The following is a 12,770-nucleotide window of genomic DNA, read 5'->3' as shown; positions in this document are numbered from 1 at the left end:
TGCAGTATGATGGTGAAGAGGAGAATGAGCTTGACCATAAGGAAGGTGAAGAGGAGAATGAGCTTGACCATAAGGAAGAAGTTGTGGAAGGACAGCACTTGTGCTTCTTCCCCTCCTAACCTAGGTCTAACTCTCCTATAAAGCAGGAAGAATGGTCAGGGAAAGAAGAGTAGTCAATTCTGCATGCTGGAAAAAGGAGCAGGTGCATCTCTGACTGGAAGCCCTTCCAATTGAGAAGGGTGAACCTCCTTAGCAGTGGAAGAAGCTGCAACAACAGCAGCAGAATCTTCCTCAGCTGAAGCTAATTGGCCAAGGAACACAGTAAAAGAGGGACTCCCGCAGATGTTCAATGAAAGACCATCTCCCACAGCTGAGTAGTTGCTGGCAAGCAAGATACACGGGTATAGGTCCCTCCCACCAGGGGAGAGATCGGACAGGTAGCAAACCATCAAGGCAGAATCTGCACAAGTAGCATACAATGACATGTAGCTACATGCAAGAAACAAGCAAAGTTTCTTAGACACAAGTAGACCATTCACCACTGCATGAAAGAGGGCAAGCACAGGCCAACAAGTGCAGAAATGTCACAGGGATTGGCAATGGCCACAGCAAACCACCTTTCAACACTGGTAAATGGGCCAATCCATCACATGGACCTGGCCTACAGCCCAAGCAGGCATTGGTAGACTGGCAGACCCAAAACAGGAATGGGAGAAATACTCACATAGGAGTAATTAAACTAGCAGCAACAGCTAAAGCCTCATATTAATTGGTTAGCTGCCCGTCTCTAGTGCTGAGCAAATCGTTCTCTTTTCTTGACACCTGTATAGTATTTTGATAAAATACTTACATGCACAAGACCAGTACATCAACAATAGGCAAGTTACAGCAATACAATTTATGGTACTTTGGGTTAGGTTAGTTTAAGGGGTCTATTCACAAACCCCTGAAGTCATGCAGGACCCAATTTACTAGGTTAGGTTAGGCTAGCATGCAACTCTTTATTCTACTTGACTAAAACAGTGTTAAACTTTAAAGTTCGGTTTGGTTGTGTGAGGAGTTGACCACATAGGCCTACTGGGTTACATTAGGGTGTATACCAGTATATGTATACCTGTATATATTTTTTCTGACTACTTACCTGCAGATTTATGCATTTCTTAATATTGGACAATATTACATTCACCTTAGCTTCACCCCCACCCCAAATTCCCTGGTTGCCATTGGAGTATCTCCTTAGTTGGAACAGAAATAAGTAGACCAGTTTCCACCACCACCAACTGTCCAAAATGCACAAAACTTAATATTTTGACACTGTATTACATTCACCTTAGCTTCACCCCCACCCCAAATTCCCTGGTTGCACTGGAGTATCTCCTTAGTTGGAATAAAAATAAGTAGACCAGTTTCCACCACCACCAACTGTCGAAATTGCACAAAACTTGAGATGGCCAGTCAGGGTAGGCTTGCCTAAACAATAATCCCAATTTGAGCCTTGGCTAAGAAATCAATTAAACTCGTGAGTTTAACGAGTTTAACTGATTACATCAGAAATGAATACTAAATACTTCAGAATGCCACCACAACTTCTCAGGAAAACCACATTTCCCAGTTTTAAGAGAAACAGTGTTAGCCTGGCCTATTTAAAACAGGCTAGGTTACCATAATACCTTAAAACTGAAATAGCATAAAAAATAAACTGAAGCAATCATGACTGAGGTTCATTTTTAGTGTTGTAAGTCATCCTACACAACTGTGTTCCCATTATTCTAGCTTACTATACAAACATTTGGAAAAGTGAATGGTGAGAAGATAAAAGAATTATCCATCCATTTCAGCTTCCCTTGTCTAAATGCTGTTTTTGTGTCTTCACTAATGATGCTCAAAGTCATTTATTTTGAACACCAATAAGATATCCTACTGTTTTTAGACTATAAAAATAATTCTATATGAATTATTTACAATCACATCAAAGCTGGGATAAACCAAGTCTGAAACCTAACAGAACTGAAAATTATCGATTTCTTTGGAAACTGTAACAGAAAAGCTACATTTAAGAATTTAAAAATAGCTTTATATGTTAACTGGCATATCACTGAATGAGGTTGGCCTGTTTGCCATCGACAGGATGAGGTGTAAAGTCAGAAAATTAGAGTAAACATATGCCATAAATATGATTTGAGAAATTAGCATAAGTTGGTTACTTTCAACAGGCTTGGCTTAGGCTAAACTAGACTGGCCTACTTGTTTACTACACCCTGTCACAAGCTTTTGCCCACAAGCATGTTGTGGCTTCAAGGTTTTATGGTTAAAGGAGCAGAAGCAGAGTAGAGTGCGGTAGGCGTGAGACATCCGACCATGAAAACAGGCCAAACCTAACCTTTCCTTGAATGCTATGTCCTGACTTAACCAGACCTTACCTTCCTAACCTTTGCCCCAAATGGGCGGCCCCCCAAGTAACACTGAATATCGGAAATATATCAGCACGAGTACATTGCCGTCGGGACACATGGTATGGCATTAGCTACAACCTAACCAAAACTTTCCTAGAACACTGTGCCCTGTCCTAACCAGAACTTACCTTCCTAACCCGACTTAGGGGCTGTGTCCTGACCTGGGCTTCATCCCCCCCCACATTAAAATTAAAGTAAAACTTTACTTTAGTTGCGCAGCCTGATTCCTGCCAGTCGTTGACCGGGACAGGTTCCTCATCCATAAATAGGCACCTTTCCCATACTGGCGGATCCTGACCCAAATAGATCTTACCTACCTAACCTAACTTAGAGCGATGTGCCCTGACCCGGCCGGGAAGGGGGGGGGGGGCTCTGCACCCCCAGGGCCCGCCCAAACAGGCAGTAACCTGTCCCAGTCGGCAACCGGAAGGAATCAGGCTGCGCAACTAGAGTAAAGTTTCACCACACTTAACACAATCACCAAAATTACCAACACCTGCCCGGTCTCCCTAGGACCTACTCTGCATACTACCTTGGTCAGGCCATAACAAATAACTGTAAACATTTCTCTTACTGTAATTAGGCCATCTTCATATATTCTTGCTAGATGACACAGACTAGTTGCAAGTTTATACTTTAAAATCACATAACCACACAGGCTATCTATGACCAGGGTCAGTTTAGGATTGAGGGTCAAGAGAGAAGGAGCATAGCCTACTGTTGTCAGGTTAGGATCCTACCCCCCAGGTTAGGTTAGGTTAGGTTGGGATATAATGGTGTTGACATATGGCTTTCCTGCCATAGGCTATTTAACTTTGAACCTTAACAATTTTGTACTGATTTGCCTGGAAACCCGTATGCCTACTTGGCTAATTTTTTGGGGGGTAGGGGGGCAAGGATGGGTTATTATTGGCAAAACACAAAATTAAACAGGTCTTGATACTTCAGGGCACCAACCATCACGATTTAAGCAAATTTCCGCGGGCAAAAACGCTCTTTTTTTTTTTTCTACGAAAGCTAGGCCTAGACCTATTTCGACCTCGCCTATTCTAACAAAATCTCCTGGTCACAGGGTGAAGGGGCTAAATTAAACTAGGCTATGCCCACAAAGTTTTATTTCGCCAAGCTGTCATAATTATGTTTTCGTCAAAGACGCCGTAGCCTACGACTGAGAGCTTTCCGTAAACTAGTCCATAGGCCTACGGGCCAGACCAAAGGCAGCCCGCGAGGCCTAGGCCAATATCGCGCTTACCTCTGTCCAGCAGATTAAATCATTGGTCTGGCGATCATCCACGAGCCTCCAAAGCTTCGTCAGGAAAGCAGGGACATTGCTGGTGCCTTCAATCGCATGCATGATGCTGGCACTCGAAAGAGTAAACACTTCTCAACACCCGAAGTTGACTGACAATAACAAGTTACGTTTGTTTACACACGTTTCGAGACTCGAGTCCTAACTAGCACCCAACAGCAACAAGCGCAAGCGCACCACTGCACAAAGTCTTGCGTCATTCACAAATTGTATATTTTGGGGATGGTATTTAGTCGCCTGGCATCAATGAAATACTTGTAGGTTGGTTTGTAAGACGAGCTGATGCTGTTGCATGGATTACGACAAAAAACTTAGAATGGATTTCACCAATAAGCTAACATTTTCCTTCGTAGATACAACACCTTTTCCGGGACTTTACTGCAGGCGGGAAGTCATAAAGGTAGACTACATGTCGTTTTCATGTTTTAACTATACCAGAAAGTTACATTAAATACAGAGAAAAGAAACGAGTTAATGTCATAGGTTCTAATTAGCAAAACTTAGGCCGTAATCAATCACGTCTTCTGGTGATCTTCATGCACAACAGGCAATGTAAATTTCATTTTCGTTTTCTACTAAAACGAGCCAGAAATTCCAAGCACTATAAAAACTTGACAACTACTCGTAGTCTTTCTGTTATCGCTTTCGAGGCTCACAACTTCCGGTGAAAATCGTCGGTTTGACTTTCATCCTTGTCGAGCTTGTTTAACGTTTTAAAATGGAAATACCCAAAATAACAAATGACTGTTAGCTTTCTCTCCGATTGTCTGAAATGTTAAAATGATTGCTATTCTAGCAAGTGGTGAAGCTGGATTAACTCCATTTACGAGCGCTTACCGGTTCTGCAGAATATTTTATAGGCTAATTACCACATTTCATAATACGAGAAACGTAAATAACAGTACAAAAGTCGAAAATTATGTTACGTTTCATATTGTTCATTTTAAATTAGGCCATACGGTAGAATACATGGTCATAGTTTAGGATGCGCTCTACCAGATCATTTGGTTGCAGCTTCGTTTTATCGAAAGACAACATTCATTTGTACGTTAGCGAATACTGACCTCATTGAATGTTTTTTCTAGCGTTTTAAGTGACGCACAGGCAATTTTCAGAGGTGTTTTTCAAATTTGATTTTGCTTTGTGGACTAGTTAATAGAGAAAACAGAGAGGACCTTCACACAACACTTGCGCTATATATATATATATATATATATATATATATATATATATATATATATATATATATATATATATATATATATATATATATATATAGTATTTAGTACGTAAAACCCAATCCTCAGTGGCCGGATGGTCTAAGTCACTGTCAGTCAATTTTAAACAAACTATGGTTCGAATCTAGGCAGGCAAACCATTTATCAGCCATAGTTCCCATTGGGTGTAGGTTATTCCTAAGGTAGTGAAATGGGTGTAAACTGTAGGCCTATTTGTAGCTTGATATTTGTGAATATAATTAGTCACGCAGTAGAGTGATAGAATATATATATATATATATATATATATATATATATATATATATATATATATATATATATATATATATCATACAACCTACATCTGCTAGTGTAAGCGCTGCAAATTATTTATATATATAATATATTTATAATATATATATGTATGTGTGTATGTATATATATATATATATATATATATATATATATATATATATATATATATATATATATATATATATATATATATATCATACAAACACCATCTGCTAGTGTGAGCGCTGCAAATTATTGTTAAACTCTCCGATGTAAAAGCTGCCGTTTTCTTTTACGGTAGGAGTCTAATATACTATGGATAACTATTAGATACAATAATTTATAGTAGCTTATTTGTAAGCCTGTTTCTGCTAGTTTTCAGCTTTCCGCCTGTCATTGAAATATGAGTCATGCGAACCTTTATTCTCCATCGCTTATTAAGTTAGAGTAGTCGTCAAACGTATCTTCTGATCACGAACTTACGAGAAAGTAACGCAATGTTCTAGAATGATCTCGAAGCTTCGAAATGACGTAGCCCATTTCTCTGGGTGATGATGCAATTCCCTACTTGCATGTGTACTGCGTTTCACCCGTAGATTTTAGATTTACAATGTCGATCAGACCTCCTTTCTCGTCATATGAATAACGCAAATACAAAAGTAAATGAATTATCGAAAGGTTTTCAAAAGCTTCGAAAAGTTTCGAGCAGCTGGAAGAAGATTCGAGAATGACTTAGCATAATTGATAATTTATTACTTAAATTAGGGTGTCGTTATTGTTACGACGCATGTTGCGTCTATATATTAATCTACGTAAAGCAAACCGACACATTTGCACATATAACCCTCGAATCCGGCAACTTTTCTTGCAAATGTCCTGCGATATGAGACAATACTTGGCAACTGTGATGTGGCCCGTAGCCACGCAACCATAAAACACACACATACAGTACACACACGTGCACACATACACACAAGCGCATGTATATATGTTTACACACACACGCATATATATATATATATATATATATATCAAAATGTGCAGGAATAAGGTTCTTGCTTAATTATTTTTATTCCTCTTGGGTTATAAACATTCCAAAGGTAGAGGCACTCTATGAAAATAAGCAGTGGTATATAAATGTTTACTGGGCATTAAAATCCTGTTCAACACTGGCATTATAGTTAAAACTACAAGGAATAAACAAAAATTAGTTACTGAATACAACAAGGAATGCAATTTCATTACCATGTGTTTTGGTTAAATTTCTTCTAACTTCAGTATATTAATTAAAATATTGTCTTAGATATTAACAAACCGAAAAGAAAACTACGAATAATAATAATAATAATAATAATAATAATAATAATAATAATAATCTGCTCGTTGACTGACAGCTCTTCTCGGTTAATATAAAGTTTCTTTTCAGGCAACGTTCTGAACCATTTCCATTCAACTTTTGAAGAAAGTACCAATGAAACCCCGGATATTTTCTTTATGTTGTTTGAGGATAAAGCATATTTTTGTGAAAAGGAGCTCAGGAATACGGATATTAAATATAGAAACGTTTCCACAAAAGATTAGATTGAGTTATTTCGGATCTTTCCCAGATCGTGAGTGACCCCTAAGGGTTTTCGGGGGTCGTTATCTAGGACTAATTTTTCTTGGGGGGTCGTTATCTTTATGATATTTACAGTCTTTTGATTATGTTTTTGCTGTAATCCCCAACGGGCTTGCACTAAACACGCCGCAAAGGTGGATACATACCGGGTTAAAACCCTAGGGGGTCACTATCTAGGAAAGATCCGCTATTTCTTGGATTTTAGTTTTCAAATGATTGTAATATATTTCGGAGTATTTATAAACTCTGCTTCATGATGATATTTTGAAATCTAACTCAGGGGAGTTTTCCAGTCTACATGAACCGGCAAACCAAGAGTGATCACTAATTTCTCTTAGAAGGAAACAAACTCAAATGAGTTTCAGAGCCTGGTTAAATTTCTGGAAGGGATGGTGAGCCGCGCTCTATGGATCCTCAGTTGGCATGAGTTCTTTTTCATGACTGAACTAGGAATGTAACGATGTACTGAGATGTCCGTTGTTATGGCATAACAGTCAGAGGTGTCAACAAATACCACATACGTTGTGCCCACTGTGGCTGAAATATCTTGCAGAACTGGTTGCCGGAAAAGTAAATGACCTCAATAAATATGGTACGCACTCATAAGCTGTAAGAATAAATTAAAATCAGCTATAGGTGAAAGTCTGAGCAATTATAGTGATGCTGGGGATGAAAATAATAAAGGAGATTGTAAAAATGTATATATTTGGGAATCAGGAAGACCTGTTGATCAGCAACTGAGGGAACACAGATATGCAATACGCAGGGGAGATGTGAATAACGCTTTATTCATGTACATATTATCAAGTTACCACAGTGTTGACTGGCACGAGCGTAGCTTATTATTTACAACAACTAATGCACAGAAAAGGAAAATGGTTGAAGCTGCCCTCAGTAGGGTAGTTCCTAATTTTAATCTAAATGATGGAAACTACAAGCTTAATAGCTTGTTATCCTATCATGTAATTCAAGCAGCCAACCTTGACAAGATAGTCAGGTCGTTGAATGATTAACAACTGTGTTTCTAGATTGGCAAATTATTAATGACCAAAGATGGTTACAATGTTTAAAGAATGTCTTCTTTCAACATAGGTAACTTTCCTTCTTTTATTGCATTATACTGTAATCACTTGAGGAGAAGACCAGTTGGTCTTGAAATTGCAGTTAATTCTAACGTTTTTAATCATTTTCGCTAAGCACAACGGAATTTTAATTTATGAGTGACCTCATTGATCACACGCTTTATATATACTAACAATACGCTATCAACAGAATTAATAACAAGAGAATTTCGAGGTGTCCTTAAGGGAGGTAACCAATGGCACGGCCGAACCTGCGCACTTTGCAACGTTAAGTAAGAAAGCATAGGCCAAGAACGATATGAAGTCGAATGGATGCCATTTTCCTGATAATTCATCAAGCAACTTTTACTCTCTGCGTAGCCCGTCTAACACACAATCTTAAAGGAAAATGAAATGGGCAAAAGGAAAATGTGCCTGATGTAAACTCAGGCAAAGGATATCGCACCCAAGACAATGAAAAACCTTTAGGATACTGGAGAATTCATTTTTTTTTATCCTTGCACGTCACGTCCTTATCGGAAAGAAAGAAAAGATTTACTCTCAAAAGGTAGACACAAATGATAAGACAAACTGGTGTTATGCGGATTTTGAGAATTGGTTCTATGGTCACCAGCAGGCAGGCGGATGAGAACGAAATGAGACTTGCGGGAAGGCAGCTACAGGCACTAGGAACAGCGGCATATTCTCACCCCCCAGTCTTGCAAAACAGAAGTGAAAGGAAGAGGAGTTGGGTACTTATGACGAAAAACAAGAAGAAATGAGTAGGACTGAATACAATTCTACAAGGTGGAAATATTTTGTAATATCTAATTTAGAAACATATCTAATTTTAGGGGTTATTGTTGTAGAAAAGGGTAATGGACAAGAATTAAAATAAACATCTTGAAGTACTATAAAATAAAGTAAAACTAAGACGATTAAAATTGTAAAAAACAAGGGAATAAGGCTCTGCACCTAGTGTAGTGTGCCCGCAACTGGGTTTGAGATTTTATTTGTATGTAACTGATAAAGAAAAACTATAGAGAAAGAAAAACTGTATATATATTCTTAGCAAATAAATCAATTCGCAAATGAAGAAACAGAGCTTGGCTGTGCCCACAGCACAGGGACCACAAACCAAAGACTTTGGAAACCCATGATGGAGAGTCAATGGCACTGCTCAAGTCGAACATCACTTGTTGTTGTGTTACTTCCCGCTGGAACATGAAATGGCAACCGGGAAGCCTCAGCAGCTACACACATACTCCAAATCCAGTACTTCAAATAAGCAAAGCTCAACTGGAAGGAAGGGAAGCTGAGAGCCAATAACTACCTTTGAATGCAGACCATAATGTTAATGCGTAATGTGTTCATTATTATTATTATTATTATTATTATTATTATTATTATTATTATTATTATTATTATTATTATTATTATTATTATTATTATTAAGGAGATGAACCATATTCATAAGGAACAAGCCCCCCATAGAGGCCTTTGACTAGAAATTCAGGCTTCCAAATGATATGGTGCTTATTTGAAAGAAACAACAGAAGGTAATAGGAAATAAAGACAGCAGAGAACAGTTATTACAATAAAAATAAATTAACAAATTAATAGATGAATAGATAAGATTTAAGCAAATTATTAAAATACAAGGGGAATTGTGTATGCGATGCATCTTCGCTTGAACTTATGCGGTTCCAGTTGCACAACATCCTCAGGGAGACTGTTCCACAGTCCAACTGTGTGAGGAATAAAGGACCTCTGCAACTGAGAAGTTCGACAGCTGGGTACATTTACTGCATATTGCTGCTGCTGTTCAGCAAATCTGGTTCGTTATAACGTTATTCTGTCAGTGGATTCGTCTACAAGGGCTGCTGATCCTATAGAAATTAGAATCTTTCTGTCTGTAGATACACAAGTACAGTGCAACAGCAGTAAACCTTCAGTAAATCCTGTTGAAAAAGAAGACAAACAATGGAACACCATAAACAGTATATATATAAAGTTAAGTATACCTTAGTTTAACCAGACCGCTGAGCTGATTAACAGCTCTCCTAGGGCTGGCCCGAAGGATTAGATTTACTTTATGTGGCTAAGAACCAATTGGTTACCTAGCAACGGGACCTATAGCTTATTGTGGAATCCGAACCACTTTATAACGGGAAATGAATTTCTATCACCAGAAATAAATTTCTCTAATTCTTCATTGGCTGGTCGGAGAATCGAACGGGGGCCCAGCAGAGTGCTAGTCGAGAATGATACCAACCCGTCCAATGAGGAACTACAGTGTATGTGTATGTATATATATATATATATATATATATATATATATATATATATATATATATATATATATATATATATTATATATATATATATATATATATATATATATATATATATATATATATATATATATATATATATATATATAATAATATATATATATATATAAAGACAAAATTCAGAAGGAAGAGAAACAATGGAGTGCTGCAAGGCCTTTCGACTTATAGATAGTCTGCCAACTAAAGGACTATAAGTCGAAAGGCCTTGCAGCACTCCATTGTTTCTCTTCCTTCGTGGATTTTATCTTTATTTATATATTCATCACGTTCCATATTTTCGTGATTCAGTTATACATAGATAGATAGATAGATACACACACACACACACACACATATATATATATATATATATATATATATATATATATATATATATATATATATATATATATATATATATATATATATAACGTCAGCATACTTGTGAGTCTATAAATGAATGATTTACTTTTAGCTGGCAAGCACGATAAGAAAACCCTATGTCCAGAAATGTTGATTAACCTAAATTATTGCCGGCTAAAACGGAAGGTTTAAGCCGATAAAAGTATATCCTGAAATTCTTAAGTAGTAATTAACGAAAATATTCTGAAATTTGTTATTACAAACAATATGAGTGAAAGGTTTCGTAGAGACTGAGAAACACAAACTCCAAATTTCTATGCACGTAGAGAGGCAATGCCGTCAGCACATCTCACGTGGTGTACTGTAGGCATTACTAAAGGGTGTTTGCGACGTCCCCTCGTACCCTAGCTGCACTTGCTTCTTAGCCTTTTACTTTACCTCCATTCCTGTTTCCTTTCTTCAGTCTTTCTGTCAGCCTCTCATCCACAGTGTCACTTCCTAGTAGAGTAGAATATAGAATTCAGGCCAGAGGCCAAGCACTGGAACCTATGAGCTCATTCGGCGCTGAAAGGGAAATTGACAGTAAAGAAAGGTTGAAAGGTGTAACAGGAGGAAAACCTCGCAGTTGCACTGTGAAATAATTGTTAGGAGAAGCAGGTACAGTAAAAGGAATGAAAGAGGATGCAGCTAGGGGCCGAAGGGAAGCTGCAAATACCCCTAAGTAATGCCTACAGTGCACCGCGTGAGGTGCACTGACAGCGCTACCCCCGCACGGGGATTACTTCTTAGCACAACAGTGGGGTTTTCTCCCAGTTTTACATTTAGATCCTTGTACTTCATCTTCTTGGTTTTCTGGATCTCTTCGTCCTGCTGTCCAACCGCTCCAACTCCCTCTTTTCACGGTCTTAAGCACTGGATGGCCGCAAGTGCCCCTTCAGTGGTTGGTGGCTTGGCAGTCTAAATTTCATGAAATCAAATCATTCACACCAAATTAGCATTCACAGATCGACAGCTGTGAATGTCTTAATTTGCCTCAGAGTGCTTCTGACAATTCTTTTTAGTCCTTTGAAAAGGGGAGTCTTGTTTAATAGGTTTTTTTTTTTTTTTTTGCTCTATGTTAATTTCTCTGCTTGATGATTTGGCGCGGTTATCACCTTCGCACTGGATGACTCTCGGATCAGAAGTGGTTTAATCAGGTAAGAGGGCAAAGGGCATTTTATGAGTCAAACATATCAGAAAATAATGGAGACTGCATCCAGCGGTTGAGAATTCGTTTTCCATTTTCTTGAATGTTATGAACGCCAAAATTCCTTAGACCAATTATGATCTGTCAACGTCTCTCGACTAGCATCATCTAATACAGAAATGTCACACTATCTGGTAATCTGAAGCCACCAACCACATGATTTAACGTTTTTGCAGAGATGGGATTTGAAAAACACTCATTTTCCGGGTGTACCATCCCTAGCAGAAAGTCTGAATGAACTCATCCTTGCGCGGGATTAGGCAACTAAAAAAGAACCCACATACACACACACACACACACACACCACTCAAACACGCTATGAACTTACAAAGCTGCCTGATAATAGCTTACACCTCTCTTGATTGCTAATTCTCGACCTCTTGTCTTATTTCCCTCATCCCTTTGCTCGAATTCGCTAAGTACCCTTACATCAACGTTCCTAGTTTGACGTCAAATAATTCGCTCTAGTGATACATTCAGAAGTAATTTTAACAACCAATACAATCTGAAGTTTATAGACAGTAATTGTGATATTTCCGCGTGTCTTTAGAAATCTGTTGAAAGAAATTACAATCCGTACATAGAAGCTGACGAGTCACGTATTTCATAATGAACAAAGAACAGTTATCTGCAAAAGTCATATCGAAGGCCGGTTTCCCTCGCCAAGAGTGGTCTTGGAGGCAAGGGGTAATTCTGTTGACAATAGCCTCTATACGAATAAATAAATAAATAAATAAAAACAGGTTAGAGAACTGTAGGATACAAATTGTCTCGATGACATCTCTAAGTTCATAGAAAAAGAAGAAGAGGAATCCGAAGCTTTTTGTGAAGGCACATAATCAAGTTTCGTAACGCATGGTTTTACTTTATTTGATG

At 38.1% G+C, this 12,770-nt stretch overlaps 1 protein-coding gene across 14 annotated transcripts in view; it reads right to left on the bottom strand.

Annotated features, from left to right (window-relative positions):
* Hsf (Heat shock factor) overlaps window positions 1-4,482 on the bottom strand; it is a 207,815-nt gene extending 203,333 nt beyond the window's left edge. For 4 of the 14 annotated variants that reach the window (XM_067107883.1, XM_067107889.1, XM_067107893.1 and 1 more), the window contains exon 1: window positions 3,706-4,482. In XM_067107883.1, coding sequence (XP_066963984.1) covers window positions 3,706-3,807 — 102 coding nt within the window. In that variant the 5' untranslated portion in view covers window positions 3,808-4,482. The remainder of the gene's footprint in view (window positions 1-3,705) is intronic. The other 10 variants (XM_067107885.1, XM_067107890.1, XM_067107895.1 and 7 more) reach the window with 5 other exon arrangements.
* Between the last annotated feature and the right edge of the window lie 8,288 nt (window positions 4,483-12,770).

The sequence above is a fragment of the Macrobrachium rosenbergii genome, chromosome 8 (genome assembly GCF_040412425.1).
Source record: "Macrobrachium rosenbergii isolate ZJJX-2024 chromosome 8, ASM4041242v1, whole genome shotgun sequence".
Taxonomy (NCBI): Eukaryota; Metazoa; Arthropoda; class Malacostraca; order Decapoda; family Palaemonidae; genus Macrobrachium; species Macrobrachium rosenbergii.
Note: the sequence above shows the minus strand (reverse complement) of the source record. Positions and strands in the feature narration are given on the sequence as shown.